General features: G+C 43.8%; 1 protein-coding gene across 4 annotated transcripts in view; it reads right to left on the bottom strand.

Moving 5' to 3' along the window:
• The window catches only part of MPP3 (MAGUK p55 scaffold protein 3), a 154,889-nt gene that overhangs the window by 16,155 nt on the left and 116,423 nt on the right, over window positions 1-22,311 (bottom strand). For 3 of the 4 annotated variants that reach the window (XM_077312864.1, XM_077312866.1, XM_077312865.1), the window contains 3 exons: window positions 21,821-21,862; window positions 18,655-18,819; window positions 17,335-17,415 (listed from right to left, as the gene is read on the bottom strand). In XM_077312864.1, coding sequence (XP_077168979.1) covers window positions 17,335-17,415; window positions 18,655-18,819; window positions 21,821-21,862 — 288 coding nt within the window. The remainder of the gene's footprint in view (window positions 1-17,334; window positions 17,416-18,654; window positions 18,820-21,820; window positions 21,863-22,311) is intronic. The other variant, XM_077312867.1, reaches the window with a different exon arrangement.

Genomic DNA, 22,311 nt, shown 5'->3' with positions numbered 1-22,311 from the left:
GGAAGTGTGGAACTTCAGGACATCTCTCTTCACCCAACCCAGGGATATTCACGGGGAAATGTGACATGAAATCAGGCCCTAAATCACTGCCCCATACCAAAATAAGTTTAGATGTATAACATAGCCTATCCTTTATAGTATTATTTTAGTGACTGAGGCCTCCCTCACAAGGAGGCATTTATACAATGTGCAAGGCATGGGATTTAGGCAACCTGCTATAGTGTTTAAGAATGGCAGCTTCTCATCTGGAAAGCTGGGTTTGATTCCCTGCTCCTCCACATGCAGTCAACTGGGTGACCTTGGGCTAGTCATAGCCCTGTCAGAGTTGTTCTCACAGAGCAGTTTCTCTAAGAGCTCTCTTAGCCCCATCTACCTCACAGGGTGTAAGGAGAGGAAGGGAAGGCAATTGTAAACTGCTTTGAGACTCCTTCGCGTAGTGAAAAGCAGGGTATAAAAAACAACTTCTTCTTCTAGCATACCCAAATGTCCAAAACATTGGAGACAGGATCCAGGTCATGCATACTTGTTAGCAGCAGGCAGGGGTAGTCAAACAGCGGCCCTCCAGATGTCCATGGACTACAATTCCCAGGACCCCCTGCCCGCGAATGCTGGCAGGGGCTCATGGGAATTGTAGTCCATGGACATCTGGAGGGCCGCGGTTTGACTACCCCTGAGCTAGGGCATGTTTATTATCAGCTACACCTTGGCAAGGATGGGATGGCAAGAGGATGGATTGTGGGGATCTTATGTGACCCACCTCGAGCCTTCAGGGGGAAATAAATACAAATACAAATACAAATACAAATACAAATACAAATACAAATACAAATACAAATACAAATACAAATACAAATACAAATACAAATACAAATACAAATACAAATATAATAAACAAATGCTAGCTCTGTATTTCTCCTCCTTCTGATCAGTGTCAGAATCTGATTTTCTACCAAGTCTACGTGTGATACAACCCTGGCAGTTGGATCGGGGGAGGAAAGTGAAACAACAGATCTGCTAAAAACAAAAACAAAACATTTAAAGCCAACAAAACAGATTTTTAAACTTTTAGAAAAACATACTGAACTCATTCCTCCAACAAAGCTTTAAAAAAAACTAATTAAACTGCATACAGAGTTCAATGTTTATATTTCATTTTCAAAGAAAGAAAAATCATAAACATGCTATTGTGTATAAAGGAAACTGAAAGGCCTGTTAGAAGGGTTAAACACCCTCAGGAAGTCTGTGGGTAGGTTAAAGTCACTGTAATGCAATATTTAATTTGTCTGACTGGAACATCCATTAATTATATGGCAGAATTATATGAACAACAATATTTGAGGCAGTGGATTATTGTTTTAATATTGAACGGATAATTAACTGAAGGACTGGTTTCAAAACAGTATTTGAAATTAATTGGTTTTACAGTTAAACAGAGAGAACAAACGAATTGATTGTGTATGGTAATAATAAACAGAGCAGCTTACAGCACTTGAAGAGAGTTGAAAAGTGGCAAAAATCACTGTGTGAATGCAAGGAGACTGAACGGAAAGGTATCATGTAAGCAACCTACTGAACACTGTTTTGTCAAAAAATAAGAAACCTAGAAATATCCAGATAAGGCTGAATTCTGGAGATTTTTGGTGGTAGGAGGGATCACTTGGGCATGAAATTAGATTCACTGTGGGTAGGCAGGTGGTTGTGAGTTCCTGCATTGAGCAGGGGGTTGGAGGTCCCTTCCGATTCTATGATTCTATGATTCTTTTTGGGGTGGGTGGGAAGGGTGTGAATAGCCTCCAATAGGGTAACTATTTAGAATGTTACTGGAAAGGAATTTAATTGACAATAAATAAAAATTATTTACATAGAAGAAGAGAAGGTACTTGTACTCCATTTTTTCACATCTTAAGGAGTCTCAAAGTGTATCACAATCGCTGTCCCTTTCTCTCTCCAGAACGGGCACCTTGGGAGGGAGGAGGCGCTGAGAGACTTCTGAGAGAATTAGGACTAGCCCAAGGTCACTCAGCAGGCTTCATGTGGAAGGAGGAGGAGTCAAACTCGATACTCTTTCAACCAGCACACCATGCTGGGAAATTATTAGAAAGATAGAAGAGGCAGAAGAATATAAGAGCCTTGCAGAATCAGAACAATGTACCTACAATATAGATTCCCAAAGCAGACTGCCAGGTGATCCACAAAGCCTGTGAACAGGAGTCATAGGCCAAAGCCTCCCCATGTTCTTCCCATCTAGCACCTGGCATTGAGGGGTATACTGCCCATGAAATGGGAGTTCCAATTGGCCATCCAGCTAATAGGTCTAACATGGCTACCCTCTCTGAATTTGTCTAATCATTTTTCCAAGGCATCTTCAACAAATCCGATAAAAGTTTAACAACACTCAGAAAGAGAATAACAAAGTGAGCTGAACAAAAAATGCAGGATGTGCCAAAGGACCAAAGAAAAAACTTTGGTGCAAATCTGGACAATTTGATAAGGACTTTAGATTGGTGAACATGGATTCAGGTCAACCAAAATGAGCGAAAAGAAGATTAGTAAGATAATATGGAGCAGATGGAGAACAGGACGAGGAAAAAGGAGAATTCTGAGACAAAACAAAAGGGAGACATTTTGGAAAATATTTGGAAGAGATTTAATAGATTTTGCTGGTTTTAGTTCAAATACAGAAATTAAAATGAACTCTGCTTCAAACATCAAAAAAGTACAGGTCTAAGGGAGATAAAGTTAAATACAGCTTAGAAGTGTCTTCTTGATTTATCAACTGTCACCTTGGGGCAGGAAGAGTGGGGAGGAAGGGGGGAAGAAGAGATAACTGTTTCACTAATAGATAAAACAAGAACCTCCATATAAATGGGGCTTATCCTTTAGACTAATGATAGAAAGTAAGATTGTGATAATTAGATTAGCAAAGGAAGGAAAGGAAATTAACAAAAACCTGATTCCAATTAAGTAAGAGACAACGATACAGAATGATGCAGTAGAAATTAATCAAAACTCAGAAAAGACTGAAGCTCCGCAGAATGAAAGAGAACCCAAGCAGGAAAGAAAAGGGAATTAGAGGATGAGGGAACCAGAGGTAAAAGGACTGCAGAACCGACTCCCAATTAAAGATCTTATCTACTATCGGAAGAGTAGCATAATAAAACACATTCCCTTTTCTTCTCTCCTTTCTTAATAATATTTGTATGCTTGCCTACTTAGGTACAAATGAAAAAAGGGATAATACAATGAAGCGGTTGACATGGGAAGTAAACAGATTAGTCAATCCATTTAAGAGAAATGCTAAGGTATTAAAAAAGGACAATGCCAGCACAATCTTCATACAGAAATCATACATTAGAGAGGAAAGGAGGACACACTTTTAAGTCATTTACAGAGAGGGAAGAACTGTTCACATAATGTCTCATGGACTAAAATCAAGGGTGTGGTGACTGGGACACAAAACATTCGAATAAAAATTACCTAGCTTATCAAAAGAGGGAAAATATGTAAAACAAGCTGGGGTCTTCAAGGAACTACTCATCAAGTTTGCAGATGACACCAAATTGGGAGGACTGGCAAATACTCCGGAAGATAGAGACAGAGTTCAACGAGATCTGAACACAACGGGAAAATGGGCAAATGAGAACAAGATGCAATTTAATAAAGATAAGTGTAAAGTTCTGCATCTGGGTCAGAAAAATGAAAAGCATGCCTACTGGATGGGGGATACGCTTCTAGGTAGCACTGTGTGTGAACGAGACCTTGGGGTACTTGTGGATTGTAAACTAAACATGAGCAGGCAGTGTGATGCAGCGGTAAAAAAGGCAAATGCCATTTTGGGCTGTATCAACAGAGGCATCACATCAAAATCACAAGATGTCATAGTCCCATTGTATACGGCACTGGTCAGACCACACCTGGAGTACTGTGTGCAGTTCTGGAGGCCTCACTTCAAGAAGGACGTAGATAAAATTGAAAGGGTACAGAGGAGAGCGACGAAGATGATCTGGGGCCAAGGGACCAAGCCCTATGAAGATAGGTTGAGGGACTTGGGAATGTTCAGCCTGGAGAAAAGGAGGTTGAGAGGGGACATGATAGCCCTCTTTAAGTATTTGAAAGGTTGTCACTTGGAGGAGGGCAGGATGTTGTTTCTGCTGGCTGCAGAGGAAAGGACACGCAGTAATGGGTTTAAACTTCAAGTACAACGATATAGGCTAGATATCAGGAAAAAGTTTTTCACAGTCAGAGTAGTTCAGCAGTAGAATAGGCTGCCTAAGGAGGTGGTGAGCGCCCCCTCACTGGAAGTCTTCAAGCAAAGGTTGGATACACACTTTTCTTGGATGCTTTAGGATGCTTAGGGCTAATCCTGCGTTGAGCAGGGGGTTGGACTAGATGGCCTGTATGGCCCCTTCCAACTCTATGATTCTATGATTCTATGATTCTATGAATTTTAGGATGGGAATGGGAAACAGAACCTGTCCTGACTAGATATTCCAAGCTTCCAAAGGTTTAAGCTAGTTTGTTTTCAGCTCACTTTTCCCTTTCTTGGGCTTAGAGTTGCTCTACATTTTCTAGAATATATTTTGTCAAGTTCAGGCTTTTTGAAAGAAATTGTTTGTTTGTTTGTTTGCTTTGTGGAAACTACACAAGGCAAACAATTGTATATGAGGGGACTCCATGGAAGGCCACATACAACCTTTGCTCGTCCAGCTGCATTGGCTCCAGATTGGGGATTGAATCAGATTCAAGATTTTGGTCCCCACCTTTAAAGTCCTAAAGCAGGCTTTCTCAACCAGGGTTTCATGAAACCCTGGAGTTTCTTGACAGCCCTTGGAAGGGTTTCCTGAATGGGTGGGAGTTAATTATACACGCACACACATACATACACACACATAAACTTTGTTCAATGTTTATCAAGGTCCTGAAAGGTCCCCTCCCCTGGCCAGGCAGCATAAGATGGCTTTGGGCCACAGCTTGCAGACAAATCAAGTGGGGCTGGTGGGGGCTGGGCAGCTCGTTAGCAGGGCCGAGACAGGGCTCCTTAGCAGATAGTCAGCAGGCCGGGAGGCCCTCGTCAGCAGGCCCAGCCTAGCAGGTCAGGAGGCCCTTGTTAGCAAGTCCTCCACCATGACCCTTTGCCCAGGGCTCTCTCCCTTTACCTGCTGCTGGCTCCAGGCGCTGAGGCGTGTCTGAAAGCAAAGAGGCTAGAGTCCAGGGCCGGAGGGCGGGAGCCACAGGGGCAGGGCCAATCAGGACAAAGCTGGCTGCACCCTGATTGGCCCTAATCCAACTTGGACAGCCGAACACATCCCACCTTTGGTATTCTGTTTCAGAAATAGATAGATGAACAACAATGGATAAGGATATGGCCGTATGTGGTCATGTTGACATGCCCCTCCAAAATGGCCAATGATAGGCCTGTCTAATTTTTTCATTGTTTTGCATTGTTTTGGGGAGATTTCTACATTTAGTGCTTTTAAACTGTTTTAATTCAGTTTGGATTCGGTTTGAATAATCTGATAAGAACCTGGATCAATGGTGATTTGGGTACTTTTCAGATCTACCTGAGCCAAACTGCCCATCCCCTGCATTTAAATGGTTCAAATCAGTGGTGGTGGAATCATGAGAAATGATTCAGCCCTTTTAAATGCCCCCCCCCCCACAGCTGCCCAAGAAGGTTGGGGGAGCATTTTAAATGAGAGTGGTGCACCAAACAGCTGATAATGACACTGATAATGAACAGCTTCTCTATGGGTTTTGACCTGCGATAACTATTTGCCACTTCTTTCTGCCGTCTGCATTGGTGATGCTGCACGACTATCACTTATAGACTGGTGCATGGCAGCCATCTAAAAGGCAACTGTGAAATGAATTGCAGTTTTATATACACCTACAGTTTCCTGTTAAATTGATCCACAGACATGTATCAACAGCTCTGTAGGCGAACATGACACATTGTTAAAGACTCTCCCCTACCCCACCGCTACCTCTTTCTCTATCAAGCCTTTAGTTTTTAAGTCCTTTTTTAAATCAGTCAAAACATAGACAAAGTTGTGTCTAGTGGCTTCTTCAAGACTAACAAAGTTTAATTTCATGTACATGCACATTTCTCCAGATGACTTCCTAAAGCCCAACTTTTAGAGGGTGGGTTCAGTTGCCAGGAAGGACTGGTTAGAGTCAAGATGCAGAGAGATAAAATTCTTAACTATATTTATTGGTTAGTTACTTAGACATCTTGCCTCTAACCAGTACTTGCTGGCAACTAACCTCCACAATCTCTCTCCCTATATGTAAGGCTTGAGGAAGTCTCTATCAATGTATCTGAAGAAGTGTGCATGCACATGAACGCTTAAACCTAGAATTAAACTTTGCTGGTCTTAAAGGTGTCCTTGGATTTCATAGAATCATAGAATCATAGAGTTGGAAGGGGCCATACAGGCCATCTAGTCCAACCCCCTGCTCAACGCAGGATTAGCCCTAAGCATCCTAAAGCATCCAAGAAAAGTGTGTATCCAACCTTTGCTTGAAGACTTCCAGTGAGGGGGCACTCACCACCTCCTTAGGCAGCCTATTCCACTGCTGAACGACTCTGACTGAGAAAAACTTTTTCCTGATATCTAGCCTATATCGTTGTACTTGAAGTTTAAACCCATTACTGCGTGTCCTTTCCTCTGCAGCCAGCAGAAACAGCATCCTGCCCTCCTCCAAGTGACAACCTTTCAAATACTTAAAGAGGGCTATCATGTCCCCTCTCAACCTCCTTTTCTCCAGGCTGAACATTCCCAAGTCCCTCAACCTATCTTCATAGGGCTTGGTCCCTTGGCCCCAGATCATCTTCGTCGCTCTCCTCTGTACCCTTTCAATTTTATCGATGTCCTTCTTGAAGTGAGGCCTCCAGAACTGCACACAGTACTCCAGGTGTGGTCTGACCAGTGCCGTATACAATGGGACTATGACATCTTGTGATTTTGATGTGATGCCTCTGTTGATACAGCCCAAAATGGCATTTGATACAGCCCAAAATGGCATTTGCCTTTTTTACCACTGCATCACACTGCCTGCTCATGTTTAGTTTACAGTCCACAAGTACCCCAAGGTCTCGTTCACACACAGTGCTACCTAGAAGCGTATCCCCCATCCAGTAGGCATGCTTTTCATTTTTCTGACCCAGATGCAGAACTTTACACTTATCTTTATTAAATTGCATCTTGTTCTCATTTGCCCATTTTTCCATTGTGTTCAGATCTCGTTGAACTCTGTCTCTATCTTCCGGAGTATTTGCCAGTCCTCCCAATTTGGTGTCATCTGCAAACTTGATGAGTAGTCCCTCCACCCCCTCATCTAGATCATTAATAAATATGTTAAAAAGTACCGGGCCGAGCACCGAACCCTGAGGTACCCCGCTACTCACCTCTCTCCAGTCTGATGAAACATTTAAACTTTGTTTTGTTGCTTAAGACCAACATGGCTACCCACCTGAATCTAATACAGAACATGGTCTTCTTTGTTGTGTCACCTATTGCATCTATTTATTTCAGACCTTTATACCCTGCTTTTCTTCCCAAAGCGGCTTACATCATCCCCCTCTCATAGAATCATAGAGTTGGAAGGGACCTCCTGGGTCTTCTAGTCCAACCCCCTGCACTATGCAGGACGCTCACAACCCTATCGCTCATCCACTGTACCCTGCCACCCCCTTGAGCCTTCACAGAATCAGCCTCTCCGTCAGATGGCTATCCAGCCTCTGTTAAAAAATTTCCAAAGATGGAGAACCCACCACCTCCCGAGGAAGCCTGTTCCACTGAGAAACCGCTCTAACTGTCAGGAACGTCTTCCGGATGTTAAGACGGTAGCTACTCATGGTAGCTTTAGCAGGCATCAAGCCCTCCTAGGAGATACCTTGAGCAGATCAATATCTGTGGTCTCTGTGGTCTCTCCTAAGGCCTGTATTACCCTCAACCACCTCCTTGCTCTTCACAGTTACCATATCAACTTCTAAAGATGCTGGGAACTGTCCCTGGTCCCGAGGTATCCTGGTGTGCAACTCTGACCACCTCCCTACCCTTAACACCTGTTCTCTGCTTTGGAGAATTCCGATTTTTTTTCAGTGCACAGACTAACACAGCACTTCTTCCCATGCATAACTCATTAATTCCAACCTTTCTTTTATGCCAGGAAGCCTTGCCTTCAGCAATAACATCTTCTTTCCCTTGTGCCTTTACTGAAGACAGAAAAGACCCACATCCAGTGTGACACTACCAGCATTTATATAATCTCCTCATTAGTTCCCCAGAAAATTGGCTCTCTCAGACACCCCCCCCCTTTTTAATGTAGTTGGAATGTAGTTAACACCACACTGAAATGGTGTTAACTTGATTTCCTTTTTCACTCTGCTATCCCCCCCCCCCCCCCAGCACTGTTGCAACCAATCCTTTCCAGACTGACTATTTCTAAAAGCAGGAGGCCTTCAAAGGAGCAGATGCATGGAGGGGAATGAAAAAATGGAACCTGGCTCTTTAAATGTTAGGAGCAAAAACAGGAAAAGAAGAGTCCCTGTCCAATAACCAAACCCTTCAGCAGAATAACTGTGCCCTTAGGTCACTGCTGCTATATTCTGCCTTCTCTTTTCTCTCCTACCTACAGAGCAGCATTGCTGGAAACCTACTCCTGCAGCAGGTGAAAAATGGAAGTGGATATAGGAACAAAGTGAAGAAGAAAATACATACTGTATCTCTATGAAGCCGAGAGTTGATTTTAAATACCACAACTAAGAATGCAGCACAATGCAATAAATATCACATTCCATAGAAGCTTAAATGCAGCAACAATTAGGTTAAAACTGTTCTAATGCAACCAACTGAATATCACAGGAGCATGATCAGCCACCATAAATCACCCATCAGTCAAGCTAAGAAACTTTTTCACCTGATACTAAAATGACAGTAACAATTGTACCATCAAAACATGCTGTGGAAGGCTATTCCAAGATCATGACTCCTCCACTCAGAAATTACTACCAACTTTCATTCTGAACAATGCAAGATTCTGATGAAGAAAGTTCTCAGAGCACAGGAAGGGATGGCTGGCTGGCTGGATGACAGGAGGTAGTAAGATAAAAGTGGAAATATTTAAACTTGGCAAACTGACCCATCTAGAATTTTTTCCCAAAACCCCTCTCACCACTACTCTGCCATGGAGGCCTCAAGTAGGTATACTCTGAAACAAAAGTACAGCATGATCTGACTGAATCATTTCTGAAATACATAAACAGTTCATTGCCTCCTTCAAACCATAGCCATGTAAACTTTTCCCAAAGCTCTTGGTTAGCAATTCCATGGCACTTGGTAGCAAAACCGATTTTTATTTTATTTTTATTTTAATAAGATCAGGATCACTATGAACACAGTTTTCACGGAAAACTTTCTTGAATCCATCTCTAGATAATTGAAAGTACTCATTGCAACTACATGCTTTGCTTTTGGCCAAAATGTCTGAATTTGTAGGCACCATCACCCTAGACACAATATTTTCTTTCTTTCTTTCTTTCTTTCTTTCTTTCTTTCTTTCTTTCTTTCTTTCTTTCTTTCTTTCTTTCTTTCTTTCTTTCTTTCTTTCTTTCTTTCTTTCTTTCTTTCTTTCTTTCTTTCTATCCCACCCTTCTCCCCAATGGGGACCCAAAATGATTTATGCCATTCTTGCCTCCTCCACTTTATACTCGCAACAACTTTGTGAGGTAGCACAACAAAATCAGAGTCCAGTAGCACCTTTACGACCAACAAAGATTTATTCAAGGCGTGAGCTTTTGAGTGCAAGCACTGTTTGTCAGACTATGAACTACCATCGTGACAGTGGGAATATAAAGCAAAAGTTAATTCTGTTAAATCAGTAAACTGTGTCTCAACATCCAAATGCAGCCATGTGATAATTCTTTGCTAAAACAGCCAATCAGTCCCCTCGAATTCAGTTGTAGTTCACAAAAACATAGGAGAAATAAAACTATGTTAATGATTAATGGCTTTCACTTTGCCATTTATTGCTGGCTATATCCGTCTCCACCTAAGTGTGAAACATTCCTGCAAGTGAAAGGCTTTGTTGGCAACTATCTTGTCCAGAGACCAGAGAGTTAAATTCAGAATTACATATTACTAACATCACCTTACAGTCACATTGTCCCAAATAAAATAAATTGTGAGAAATGTAGATACACTAGTTAAATAAGGTTAGCATGCATAGTGAGATTTAAAAAACCTATGTCATTGTTTTGAGTGTTGTAATAACGTGCATTTCTGCAATCTCTCTTTCTAGCCTGTTCTTGAAGTTCCTTTGCAATAAAACAGCAACATTCAGGTCCCTTATTGAATGTCCTGGAAGGGTGAAGTGTTCCCCTACAGGTTTTTCAGTTCTGCGGTTTTTGATGTCAGACCTTTGTCCATTAATCCTTTGGTAGAAGGTTTGAACTGTTTGCCCTATGTACAGAACAGAGGGGCATTGTTGGCATTTGATGGCATATACAATGTTGGAAGATGAGCAAGTGAATAAGCCTTTGATGGTGTAGGTGATGTTGTTAGGTCCAATAATTGTACACTACAATTACAGTACAGTACAGATAGTACAACACATCAGTGACTTACAACCTCTACTGGATAATGACAGTTTTTCCAGCAGATTTTGGGAACTCCAAATTGTGTCCCTTCCTCCTCTTTAGGTCTTGAAATCAGCCATAATTTTCTCAAAACTAAGAGCTGGATTTCCACCTTCAAATATTGGCTAAAACTGCATTTCAGGATTTGATCAGATAGTTTATTGGCCTGTTTATAGAATCATAGAATCATAGAGTTGGAAGGGGCCATACAGGCCATCTAGTCCAACCCCCTGCTCAACGCAGGATCAGCCCTAAGCATCCTAAAGCATCCAAGAAAAGTGTGTATCCATCTATGACATCTTGTGATTTTGATGTGATGCCCCTGTTGATACAGCCCAAAATGGCATTTGCCTTTTTTACCACTGCATCACACTGCCTGCTCATGTTTAGTTTACAGTCCACAAGTACCCCAAGGTCTCGTTCACACACAGTGCTACCTAGAAGCGTATCCCCCATCCAGTAGGCATGCTTTTCATTTTTCTGACCCAGATGCAGAACTTTACACTTATCTTTATTAAATTGCATCTTGTTCTCATTTGCCCATTTTTCCATTGTGTTCAGATCTCGTTGAACTCTGTCTCTATCTTCCGGAGTATTTGCCAGTCCTCCCAATTTGGTGTCATCTGCAAACTTGATGAGTAGTCCCTCCACCCCCTCATCTAGATCATTAATAAATATGTTAAAAAGTACCGGGCCGAGCATTGAGCCCTGAGGTACCCCGCTACTCACTTCTCTCCAGTCTGATGAAACACCACTGACAACAACTCTTTGAGTGCGGTTCTCTAACCAATTCCCTATCCACTTAACTATCTGAAAATCCAGATTGCAGTCCTTCAACTTATCCATCAGAACATCATGGGGAACCTTGTCAAAAGCTTTACTAAAATCCAAGTAAACGACATCAACCGAATTTCCCTGATCCAGCAAACCTGTCACTTGCTCAAAAAAGAAAACCAGGTTGGTCTGGCAGGACCTGTTGGAGACAAATCCATGCTGACTTCCCTGGATCACCAAATTGTCTTCCAGATGTTTGCAGATCGCTCCCTTTAATATCTGCTCCATTATCTTCCCCACAACAGAGGTCAGACTCACTGGTCTGTAGTTTCCCGGGTCATCCTTCCTCCCTTTTTTGAAGATCAGAATAACGTTTGCTCTCTTCCAGTCCTCCGGGACATCTCCAGTCCTTAAAGAGGTCCTGAAGATGATGGACAAGGGCTGTGCAAGTTCTCTGGAAAGTTCTTTGAGTACTCTCGGGTGCATTTCTTCCGGACCAGGGGATTTGAACTCATCCAGTGCAGCTAAATGCCTCTCGATAACCTCTCTATCCATGTTAACCTGCCACCCAGACTCTATCCTTTGGCTACGGCCATCTCTAGATTATTGAGAGACTCTTTTAAATTTAAATGGTTCTCTACCATCCTGACTAAATTCTCTCTCTCTCTGCGACACTCTGTATCCCGTCCCACCTGGTCCAGCCTCTGACAGCAGCAGCAGTGCCAGAGAGTCCCTCCTCCCAAGCAGCCCTTTCATCCTTGAGGTTTGGGGCGAGGGCCTCAATGGCTGCCATCCTAGGAACATATAGGTTCCTTTGTGGTGCGCCCCTGTTTTTCCCACTCTGTGCCAACATTGGCCCTCTTGGGGGCTATGCTTACGTTTCCCCAATGGGGCCGACAGCAGCTGTGTTCCAGGTCAGGAAAGTGGCACAGTAGAAAGGGGAACTTTATGGCTCTGCATGTCTGCAGTTTGATCAGAGTTGCATGCAGCTGACAACTCTCCACGTATGCCTTCTCAACAGCCTCTGCAGCAGACCCAGGGACATACCTGGGAACAGCATTTCATATAGTTAGATCCTACTCTAACTGCTATACCACACTCCCACTATGATGTATTAGGTGTTGGGTTGCCTGTTCGGTGCCTCAGCAACCCTTGCTTATCTTTCTGAGGCGAGAGGCATATCCTCCATGGTCTATAACTTAAGACAAGGCAAACAGACACCTGCACCAAACAGAGTCTAGCAACAGGATGTGTAAAAACCAAGTTTGATAGGACTGTAAACATAGCCTCTTGCCCATATCATATCGTAAGGGAAAACAAAAAGGCCATCAAGAGCTGTAGTCAAATCCTGCTGGGCTCTTTTTTCTTCTGTCTAGGAGAAAAGGCAGGAAGGAAGGGGCAACAATATATTTTGTTAGAACTCCCCAGACAACTGTTGTGGGTTTTTTTAATTCAGAAATTTGTGTGCGCACACGGATGCACACACACCAAGCTGCCTTATAGCCAGTCACATGCCCATCAAAGTCACTCATGTCCCAAAGCTCTCCAAAGTGTCATTTAGAGGTCCTTCCCTCACCTCCTATCTGATCCCTTTAACTGAAGATGTCAGGGATTGAACCTGGGACCTTTTGCATACCAAGCAGATGGCAGTAAGATGCAGAAAGGATGCTATGGAGGTGAGACATTCCCAGTTCTGGCCCAACATTCATTCCTTCTAAATCTGTGCTGCTCAACAGCTTTTGTACAAAACTGTAACTATGTATTGGCTCAGATAGGCTCTCAGTGCCAAAAAAAAAACCGACACATTTTTCACTCTTAGCAACCTTCAGTAAATATAACTGAAGAACATGGACTTCTAAGGAACATTAAACTGCAGAGGTTCAGTGCCTTAAAAAGAGCACATTGAAGAGAGTAGAGAAGCTCTAGCTTTAAAGAAGAGCACATCAAAAGGCCTCCTTACTACAGGAATGTAAAACTCTTGAATGGTTTACTTGGAATATTGGTTTGATTTACAGCCCACCATAACTGTTGAGGCTCAAGGCTGATTTCACAATGGAAAGAAATGCAACCAAACAGTAGAGGACTGCCCATAAACAAATGAAAGAACTTGAATAATAAAACTGAGAAACAAAGACCCTCCCCCCCCCCCCCGACAGTGATGGATCTAAAATGGAATTCAGCAGCTTTTATTAGCAGCTCAGGAAGAGCCTCTTTCCCCTACATGTTCATTTTGGAGAGGCCTCTCCTGACCTTCCCAAGAAGATCAATCTGTGTCATAACCAGCAAGCATCCCCCCCCCCCCCCCCCAATAAACAGCATTTTCTTCTGGAGTCACTTAAGGTGGATTTCTTTCAGATTCAGGCGTTGACTGATCACTATAATCTGGAGTCAAGAAGGCATTGCCCCCTAAACCAGACTGGCTAGACTGCCTGGGAGTTATACTCACTCTTTGCAATATGCGGCATGGCTCACTTGCTGAAGTCTCCCATGGCCATCTTGCTTTGCCCTCTGTACCATAATAAGACTTCGTGATCTGAGCTTCTTAGATGAGTCTGGTGGGTCTATGATCATTCAGATAAACTTTGCTTTTGATTTTTTTTTGTCAAATTTAAACCCTACCACTCCTTCCACAAGCAAGGATCAGGGTAGTAGATATCCTTCTAATCCTTTCCAACCCTTATAAGCCCAAGCTGTTCTGAGACAGATATCTGTCTGCTCAAATACTATTTCCATGACAGCTCTTTCTAGCCACAGTGCCCTGGGGACTGGGGACACTGAAGAGTATGTTAAGAATCGCAGCAAACAGACCAAGGAGAATCCCATGGGAGGCAGGAGACCCTCCCCCTTCAGCTGGCATGAGAAGTACTCTCCCCTCCCCTGCCCAGGTGCATCAGTAACCCTTCAAGGTAGAAGGTACCATCTGCAATAGGGATCCCCTGTGAATCCAAGGCTCATCTGCCCAGCTCTCAAATCATCAGAAACATGCAGCTGAACTGGGCATTGGGACTGGATTATGCCTAGCGCACGCATACACGCACATGATTTATGATGCTCTGGGATGTTTCTTGATTCCTTTAGGACATTGCTATACACATACATTTAGCTCAGCTCATGATTTCTGCCTCACATCATGAGCAGTGAGGGGATCAGCTCTGACCTGTCATCAAAAACGCAGCTGCGTTTAAGGAACAGTTTCAACTTCTAGCCTCACACAGTCCCCATGGTGAGTCACATGTGAATGTACGTAAAGCAATAACAGAGGCTTCAGAACATCCACTTGCTCGATGTTAGATATATAACATCTAATCTCACTGACCTCTCTGCCAGCACCTGCCAAACTAAACTCTTTAGGGAGGTTCAATACTATATGCCCCCCCCATCCCATGATAATGTGAGGTTTCTACCAAATGCCACAATAATAGACAACTTGGTGCAAAGATGAAGAAGATGCTGCTTTTCTCTACCTGAAGCAGTCTCAAAGCAGCTTGCAAGGACCTTCCCCTTCCTCTCCCCACAACAGATACCCTGTGAAGGTTTCTTGGATGCTTTAGGATGCTTAGGGCTAATCCTGCGTTGAGCAGGGGGTTGGACTAGATGGCCTGTATGGCCCCTTCCAACTCTATGATTCTGTGATTCTATGAAGCAGGTGAGCTGAGAGAGCCCTGATATTCCTGCTCTGTCAGAACAGTTAGATCAGCTTTATCGGTGCTGTGACTAGCCCAAGGTCACCCAGCTGGCTTTTTCAAACCCCAAATTTAAAAACAATTTAGGACAGCTTTATTCAAACCATCTTCATTTGCCTTCTAATGATCCAAAGTGAGGAGCTGGGAGCACTTCCCAACTCCCGAGGAAGCCTGTTCCACGGAGAAACCGCTGTGACTGTCAGGAACAGTTCTTCTTTCAAGCCTTGCACTCAGGTGCCTTCCTATTATCTACAAAGCTGTAGCTTCTGGATTGTTAGGGTCAATGGCTGATCTATATGTGACAATTTTGAATGAGTAGAACTAAAGATGAGTGGAAGGAAAAGGAAACACGATCCTCTGCTACATCTGCTCAATAAAGCTTTCCCAAACAGTAAAGCATACTTTCCAGCTGAAAGTATTGTCAGATCTGTTCCAACTTCAATGCAACACACTAGCTACTGAGGCTGACATCCCAAGCAGAGTTTGAAGGGCACCTCTGCTTCAGATGGCTTTTACTCTGCACTTGAGATGTCCTCCACCTATTCTTATTGTTCTTTGATGACGACTTTCATCTGGCTCCACTGGAGGACCTGCAGTGTGTTCTTGGAGTTCTCCCTTTCTATATAATGGAGAGCCAAATTTTGCCAAAGAAATAAAACTCTCCCTGTCTTTTTCATGGACAGGTTTAAACTAACCTTAAACTAAGCTTTCATGTATTTCATGTCAGAGTACAGGGTAGCTGAGCAAGTCCAGGTATGCTTAGCTGAAGCTGGCTGAGTCTCCCAATGTTTGAAGATCTATTTATTTATATCCTACCTTTCTCACCAGGGGGGACTGAAAGCAGTCTGCAACCACATTCTTTCCTCCTCCATATTATTCCCACAACAACCCCCCTGTAAGGTAGGTTAGGCTGAGAGACTGTAACTAGTCCAGGGTCACCCAGCAAGTGTATAAGCCAAAACAGGAATTTAAACTTGGATCTGCAAGATCCTACTTCTTTTTAAAAGTAAGGGAAAGCTTCCTGATGTCCAACTGAACATGTTTTTCTATACCCCTGGCAATGGATTTAGGAGGCAACTGTTCTTGAAGAGGGTGACCAGCGATTGTAATAAACAACACTCATCCTCAATGAAATCAGAATATGGCTCCTGGGGAGAACCTGGGCAGTTTCCTCTATCACAGAGCTAGCCCAGAGAGCTGGAAGAAACATTAGAACATTTTTGCCTTACATATTTTAAATGTTCATCTCCTGTTTTATAGACTCAAGGTGGTTTTCCTCCAGGCCCTAACTGGCTCCCATTCTCATTTGCTAGCAGTTTCAATATAAACCTCAGGCCCAAATAACACTACAAGAAGAGCTGTTGTTTTTGTACCTCGCTTTTCGCTATTCAGAAGGAGTCTCAAAGCAGCTTACAATCACATTCCCTTCCTCTCCCCACTATAGACACCCTGTGAGGGAGGTGAGGCTGAGAGAGCCCTGAGAGAACAGTGACTGGCCCAAGCTGGCTGCATGTGGAGGAGGAGTGGGGAACTGAACCTGGCTCCCCAAGATTAGGGGCTGCCATTCTTAAGCACTACACCAAGCTGGTTCTCACTAGAACTATGTCCCTTCCTTAACCCTTTCCTGTCTAATTCTGCTCCTTTTGCCTATCATCAGCAACAACAACAACAATAACAACAGCTCCTTATATAGCTTATGGAATCTCAGATTGCAAAATATGAAAAGCAATCCAATCAGACAGAAAACACCTCCAGTACAGAGTGCAGAAGGACTAGGATTACAGAACTTGAGCAACCATGCAAATGCAAACTGACCTAAGGTGTGGCATGCCAGAATGAAGAAAAGAGATTCATAAATAGACAACATAGCAATGAAAAAATAGGTGATACAAACAATGAACAGAGTTCATTACTATCCCTTTTGGAAGCAATCTCCTGTGTTGTTCCATTAATTGCTATTCTAATTCCTTTGTAAAAATGTCCTTCTGAACACTATACTGTTTCATAGCATTTGCCTCTTGCTCTCCCTTGCTGGCTCCTTGCCTACTGCTGCTGCCCGGATCCCTGGATATCTGCTCCCTCTTATTCCTACTCCACAGAGCTCCCACTTATGCCTACACTTCTCAGGTTGCATTCAGCAACTCATCAACAACTGTCAGGTTGCAAATACATGATCCTCGTGCTCTGGAAGGGGAGCGAGAGCAGGGGGTAGAAACGGTACTTTAAAAGGGTACTTACGTGGCACAGCAACGCCATACTCCTGTGGGTTCTCTGCTACCACCTTCTGCTTGAGCTCATTTAATCGGGACCCCAAAGAACCTGAGAGGACAGAGGAGAAAGGTGTGTCAGTGGGCAGAGCAGGTGGACATGCTGCCCTACAGCAAAAGGAAGGGGGGAATACATGCTGGGAATAAACCTCATTTTACTCTAACATCCCTGCCTGTGACCAGGGGTGGGGCTTGGAACATAATGGAAGGAACAAGATGCACAAAGGTGTCTTATTCTTCCCATCCCTGTTCTTCACCATGTCTGAAGCAAAATGTTCATGCCTCTTCTTGAAGGGGAGATGCACACACCCACAATAGAGACAGCTTATGCCACTCCCCTGGTGTGGAGAAAGTCGTGGAAGCTCCCATTAGAAGCAGAGAGAAAGCGAACTAATGCTTCCTATTCCTCAAATTCCAAAAATTCCAAAAATTCCTCTACACTGTCTTCAGAATTTCTTCAGAGATTCTATGTCATCCATTTTGCCTATTGCCTGTAAAGTACCTTACAGGAATTATTTTGTTTATCCCTACAGCAAATGAAAACTTGCATGTGTGCCATCCAGAAAGAGTCGTCTTCAATTCATATACAAGTTACAGTTAGGTTTAGGAATAAAAATACCTATCAAGTACATGTGGTGGTAGCACAAAGACCATCCGTACACTACACAGCACATGCTTCTCATTCCATACAAAGGCTAAAAAATCAGAACAAAACCTCTCCTAGAAAAAATGGAATCATGAGAGTGGAAAGAATGGGGAAATGGGGGACTGTCACACAGAGGGCTGTCACTGGCTTTGAAAGAAGGGCCTTGAAGTTGAGGCCGGGATAATTCTCAAACCAGGGACCGCTTGAAAGCCCATATATTCATGGAAACCCTTCCACGAAGCCTGGCATACCAACTCCATATAAACGTGTGTGCAGATACCTTGAGAGAAAATGACTTCCCCATGACTACAACAGTCTAATCCACACACTTCACACCCTTTTTGCCATTGATTTCCGATGCAATAAAATGTACACGCTCCTTTGAAACTGCCTGGTTCCATCTACAACTGATGTCCTCTCTGCACTATTAGTGGGACCGACTATGAAACTAGGATTGTGTTGAAAATGCCTCCTCCCCACCCACCCCCGAGTGCCTCACACCTTGCTGAGGAGACAAGTGCCTCTGGGGATTACTCTTCTGTCCTCTGGGGTTTGGAAAGAGATGGGTTTGAGCTCTGGCACCTCTTTTTTTAGAAACTGGTCCCCAGCGGGGCAACTGTGTGCCTCCCTCACAGAGTGACTCACCAATCAAAACCACCAGTCTCTTCCTGTCACCTGGCTGCTGCTGGTACTTGGTAACTTCCTCGTAGGTGAGGAGCTCGGAGGTCTGAGTCGGTTCAGCTTGCCTGGTTTCGGGCTGGCTGCTTTGCTTCTCCTTTCGGCTCAGCCGGAAGCTCCGTCGCAAGCCGGCTACAAGACCCCAAAGCAATGTCACTGCCACCACATTTCGCCCAAAGTTGAATTGCAGGTTTACGTAGCTTGGACTCCCCTTCTACACAGTCATCTGCTAAATCAAGCCCTCTCCTCCTCTTTTTTAAATGTAAAAATGTAACAGATCCCCCCCACCCCAAATACAATAATATCATAAAATCAGAACAGAAATCTGGGGGGGGGGGGGGAGAATCTCACAGTCCCCAAACCTGCCTGAAGACGGAATCTTCACTGGGATTTGAATCTGCACTGGGCTTCTAAGTGTAGACAGGGATTGGCTCAGGCATAGTGGCTGGTAAGCATTCCAGAGCACATATCCCATGAGGGAGAGGCCTCTGCCAATACTCCCCACAACCGAGCATTACAAATATATGGTGTGCAAAAATTGGAAGAGTTTGAAGTAGAGTTGGTTTTTATAGCCTGCTTCTCACTACCTGAAGGAGCCTCAAAGCGACTAACAATCCCCTTCCTTTCCTCTCCCCACAACAGACACCCTGTGAGGAAGATAGGGCTGAGAGCGCTCTGTGAGAACAGACCAAGAGAACTGTGAGTAGCCCAAGGTCACCCAGCTGGCTGCATTTGGAGGAGGAATGGAGAAGCAAACCCAGTTCTTCAGGTTAGAGGCCACTGCTCTTAACCCCCAAATTACGTTGGCTCTTAACCAGTACACAAATCCTGATTTTCATGAACAGCTGAAGTGTGTCATCAGATTGGTCCAGAGCTGGGGTAGAGCAAGACCATGTTTCTAGAATCCCCAAAAAACAGGCACTTTGCTAGAACTTGGAGGTTGCAATCAGTTCAGCCGGCACAAATAGTGGGATTGGAAATCAAGACCTCCTTGCAATCTGGACTTCCTCAGTTGTTTATTTGTTTAAAAAGGTAAAGGTATCCCCTGTGCAAGCACCAAGTCATATCTGACCCTTGGGGTGATGCCCTCTAGCGTTTTCATGGCAGACTCAATACGGGGTGGTTTGCCAGTGCCTTCCCCAGTCATTACCGTTTTACCCCCCAGCAAGCTGGGTACTCATTTTACCGACCTCGGAAGGATGGAAGGCTGAGTCAACCTTGAGCCGGCTGCTGGGATCGAACTCCCAGCCTCATGGGCAAATCTTTCAGACGGCTGCCTTACCACTCTGCGCCACAAGAGGTTTATTTGTTTAAACACATTCATCCTACTTTTCTCCTTAATGGGGACGTCAAGCAGCTTACAAGATCATTCCCACCTTTCTCCGTTTTAGCCGATCCAACACCCATGAGGTAGGTTAGGCTGAGAGAGGGAGAGAGATACCCCGGGTCACCCATGGGAGAGAAGTATTCAAGCTTGGGTCTGCCATCGCTCCACACTGGCACTCACAACAATGGACATAATGGTGCAGAATCTAGTACTGAACATCCCAATTATATGCTATCTCTTTTAAATGGGAAAAGCAAGTTTCTAGGTTTTCCATTTCATCAACACTTCACTATGTGTGGCCAATGCTGGGGTGGAAGATAAGCAAACTTCAAAACTGTGATAACAAATCATCAAACAGTTGGTCTTTGAGAAGCTAGAGCAGATGGCTGTAATTACTAAGAGTCAGCATGGCTCTCTCAAGAACAAGTCATGTCAAACTAACCTCATCTCTTTTTTGAGAAAATTATTACATCGTTAGACCAGGGGAATGCTGTGGACATAGTTTACCTTGATTTCAGTAAAGCTTTTGATAAGGTTCCACATGATATTCTTATTGACAAGTTGGCAAAATGCAGTATGGATCCTATTAATATTAGGTGGACTGAGAACTGGTTGACAGATCACACCCAAGGAGTGCATGTAAAAGGTTCATCATCTTCTGCGAGGGATGAGTGGAGTGCCTCAAGGGTCTCTCCTGGGCCCTGTGATGTTGGACAGATTTATAAATGATTTGGATGAAGGAATAGAGAATTTGAAGATGACACTAAACTGGGAGGAGTAGCAAACACAGCAGAAGACAAAATCAGAATACAGGATGAGCCAGTTTGGCGTAGTGGTTAAGAGTGCAAACTTTTAATCTGGTGAGCCGGATTTGATTCCCTAGTCCCCCACTTGTAGCCAGTTTTAAATAGAGGCTGGGTTTTCAGCTAAACATCCGGACGAAGTTCCTGACAGTTAGAGCAGTTCCTCAATGGAACAGGCTTCCTCAAGAGGCGGTGGGTTCTCCTTCTTTGGGAGTTTTTAAGCAGAGGCTAGATAGTCATCAGAAATGCTGATTTTTATGAATTTAGGCAGATTATGAGTGGGTGGGCAGGAAGGGATATATCTCTTGTGGCCCTTCCTTGCATACCCAGGGAATTGCTGATCACCACTAAGGGATGGTTGGTGAATTTCCTCCAGGCTAGGCTGGATTTTGGAGATTTTCGGTGGTTGAGGGATCACTGAGGCAAGCAGTTGGGGTCACTGTGGGTAGGCAGGTTGTTGTGAGTTCCTGCATTGTACAAGGGGTTGGACTAAATAACTCTTGAGATGCCTTCCAACTATGATTCTAAGCAAATAAAACTCAGAATATATTTACAGCCCTGTACATGCACAGTACAAGGGGATAAGATGCACACAAAAGCTTAGACCCCAAATTAAACTCTGTTGGTCTTAAAGGTGTCACTGGACTCAAACTTTGTTCTAAATACAGTACTATAATTTGTACTCCACTTTTCTCCCCAATGGAGATCTAAAACAGCTTACGTTGCTCATCTATCCTCTATTCTGAGCCAGCTGTTTTGGAATTGGTAGCATATAAATATAACTAATATAACTAATACATTTTATCTTCACAATAACCCTGTCAGATAGGTCCAGCTGAGTGTACGTGACTGGCCCAAGGTCACCCAGCAAGTGGAGTGGAAATTCAAACCCAGGCCTCCCAGCACCTCTAACTACTACACCACTTTGGCTGCCACGCACTGTTGTAGAATGCCCACAACCAAGAGTTGGACAAGTTTTTTGAAAAAAAACCTAATCCCTCACCTATGTATTGTCCATTGAAGTATCCCTCGCAGTCACAGTCTTCTGTTAAGAAAAAGAAGAGAGGGTGTTATAAGGAAAAGTTAATGTCCTCTGTGGGGAACAAACATTTCATTTTGCATCTACAGTAATTTCACAGGACAGCTGAGAAGAAAAACAAAAGGCCATAGTAGAATGGAGGATATGTAAATTCTGTGGCGGAAATGTGTGGAGAGAAATGGTTCTCCACCATACAAATAACCTGACAGGCAGAGGAAAGGTACTCCTAACGGCAGAGGGCAAGCACATTTTATTCACCTTGTATTAATCAATAGTCTTCCTTTTCTCATGTGGCCAAAATACAGCGGGCCCTAGCATGGTGGGTGGGTGGAGGGATGGGGCGAAGGCGAGGCTGCCCCAGGGCCCGGCAGAAGGCTCGGGAAGGCGACGGCAGGCTTTGCGACCTACTGCCAGGCTCAGGGGCAGGCAAGGCTGCTCCAGGGGCCGGCAGAAGG

Source organism: Paroedura picta, chromosome 16, assembly GCF_049243985.1.
Source record: "Paroedura picta isolate Pp20150507F chromosome 16, Ppicta_v3.0, whole genome shotgun sequence".
NCBI lineage: Eukaryota > Metazoa > Chordata > Lepidosauria > Squamata > Gekkonidae > Paroedura > Paroedura picta.
The sequence above is the reverse complement of the archived record's forward strand: the minus strand, read 5'-3'. Positions and strand labels throughout refer to the sequence as shown.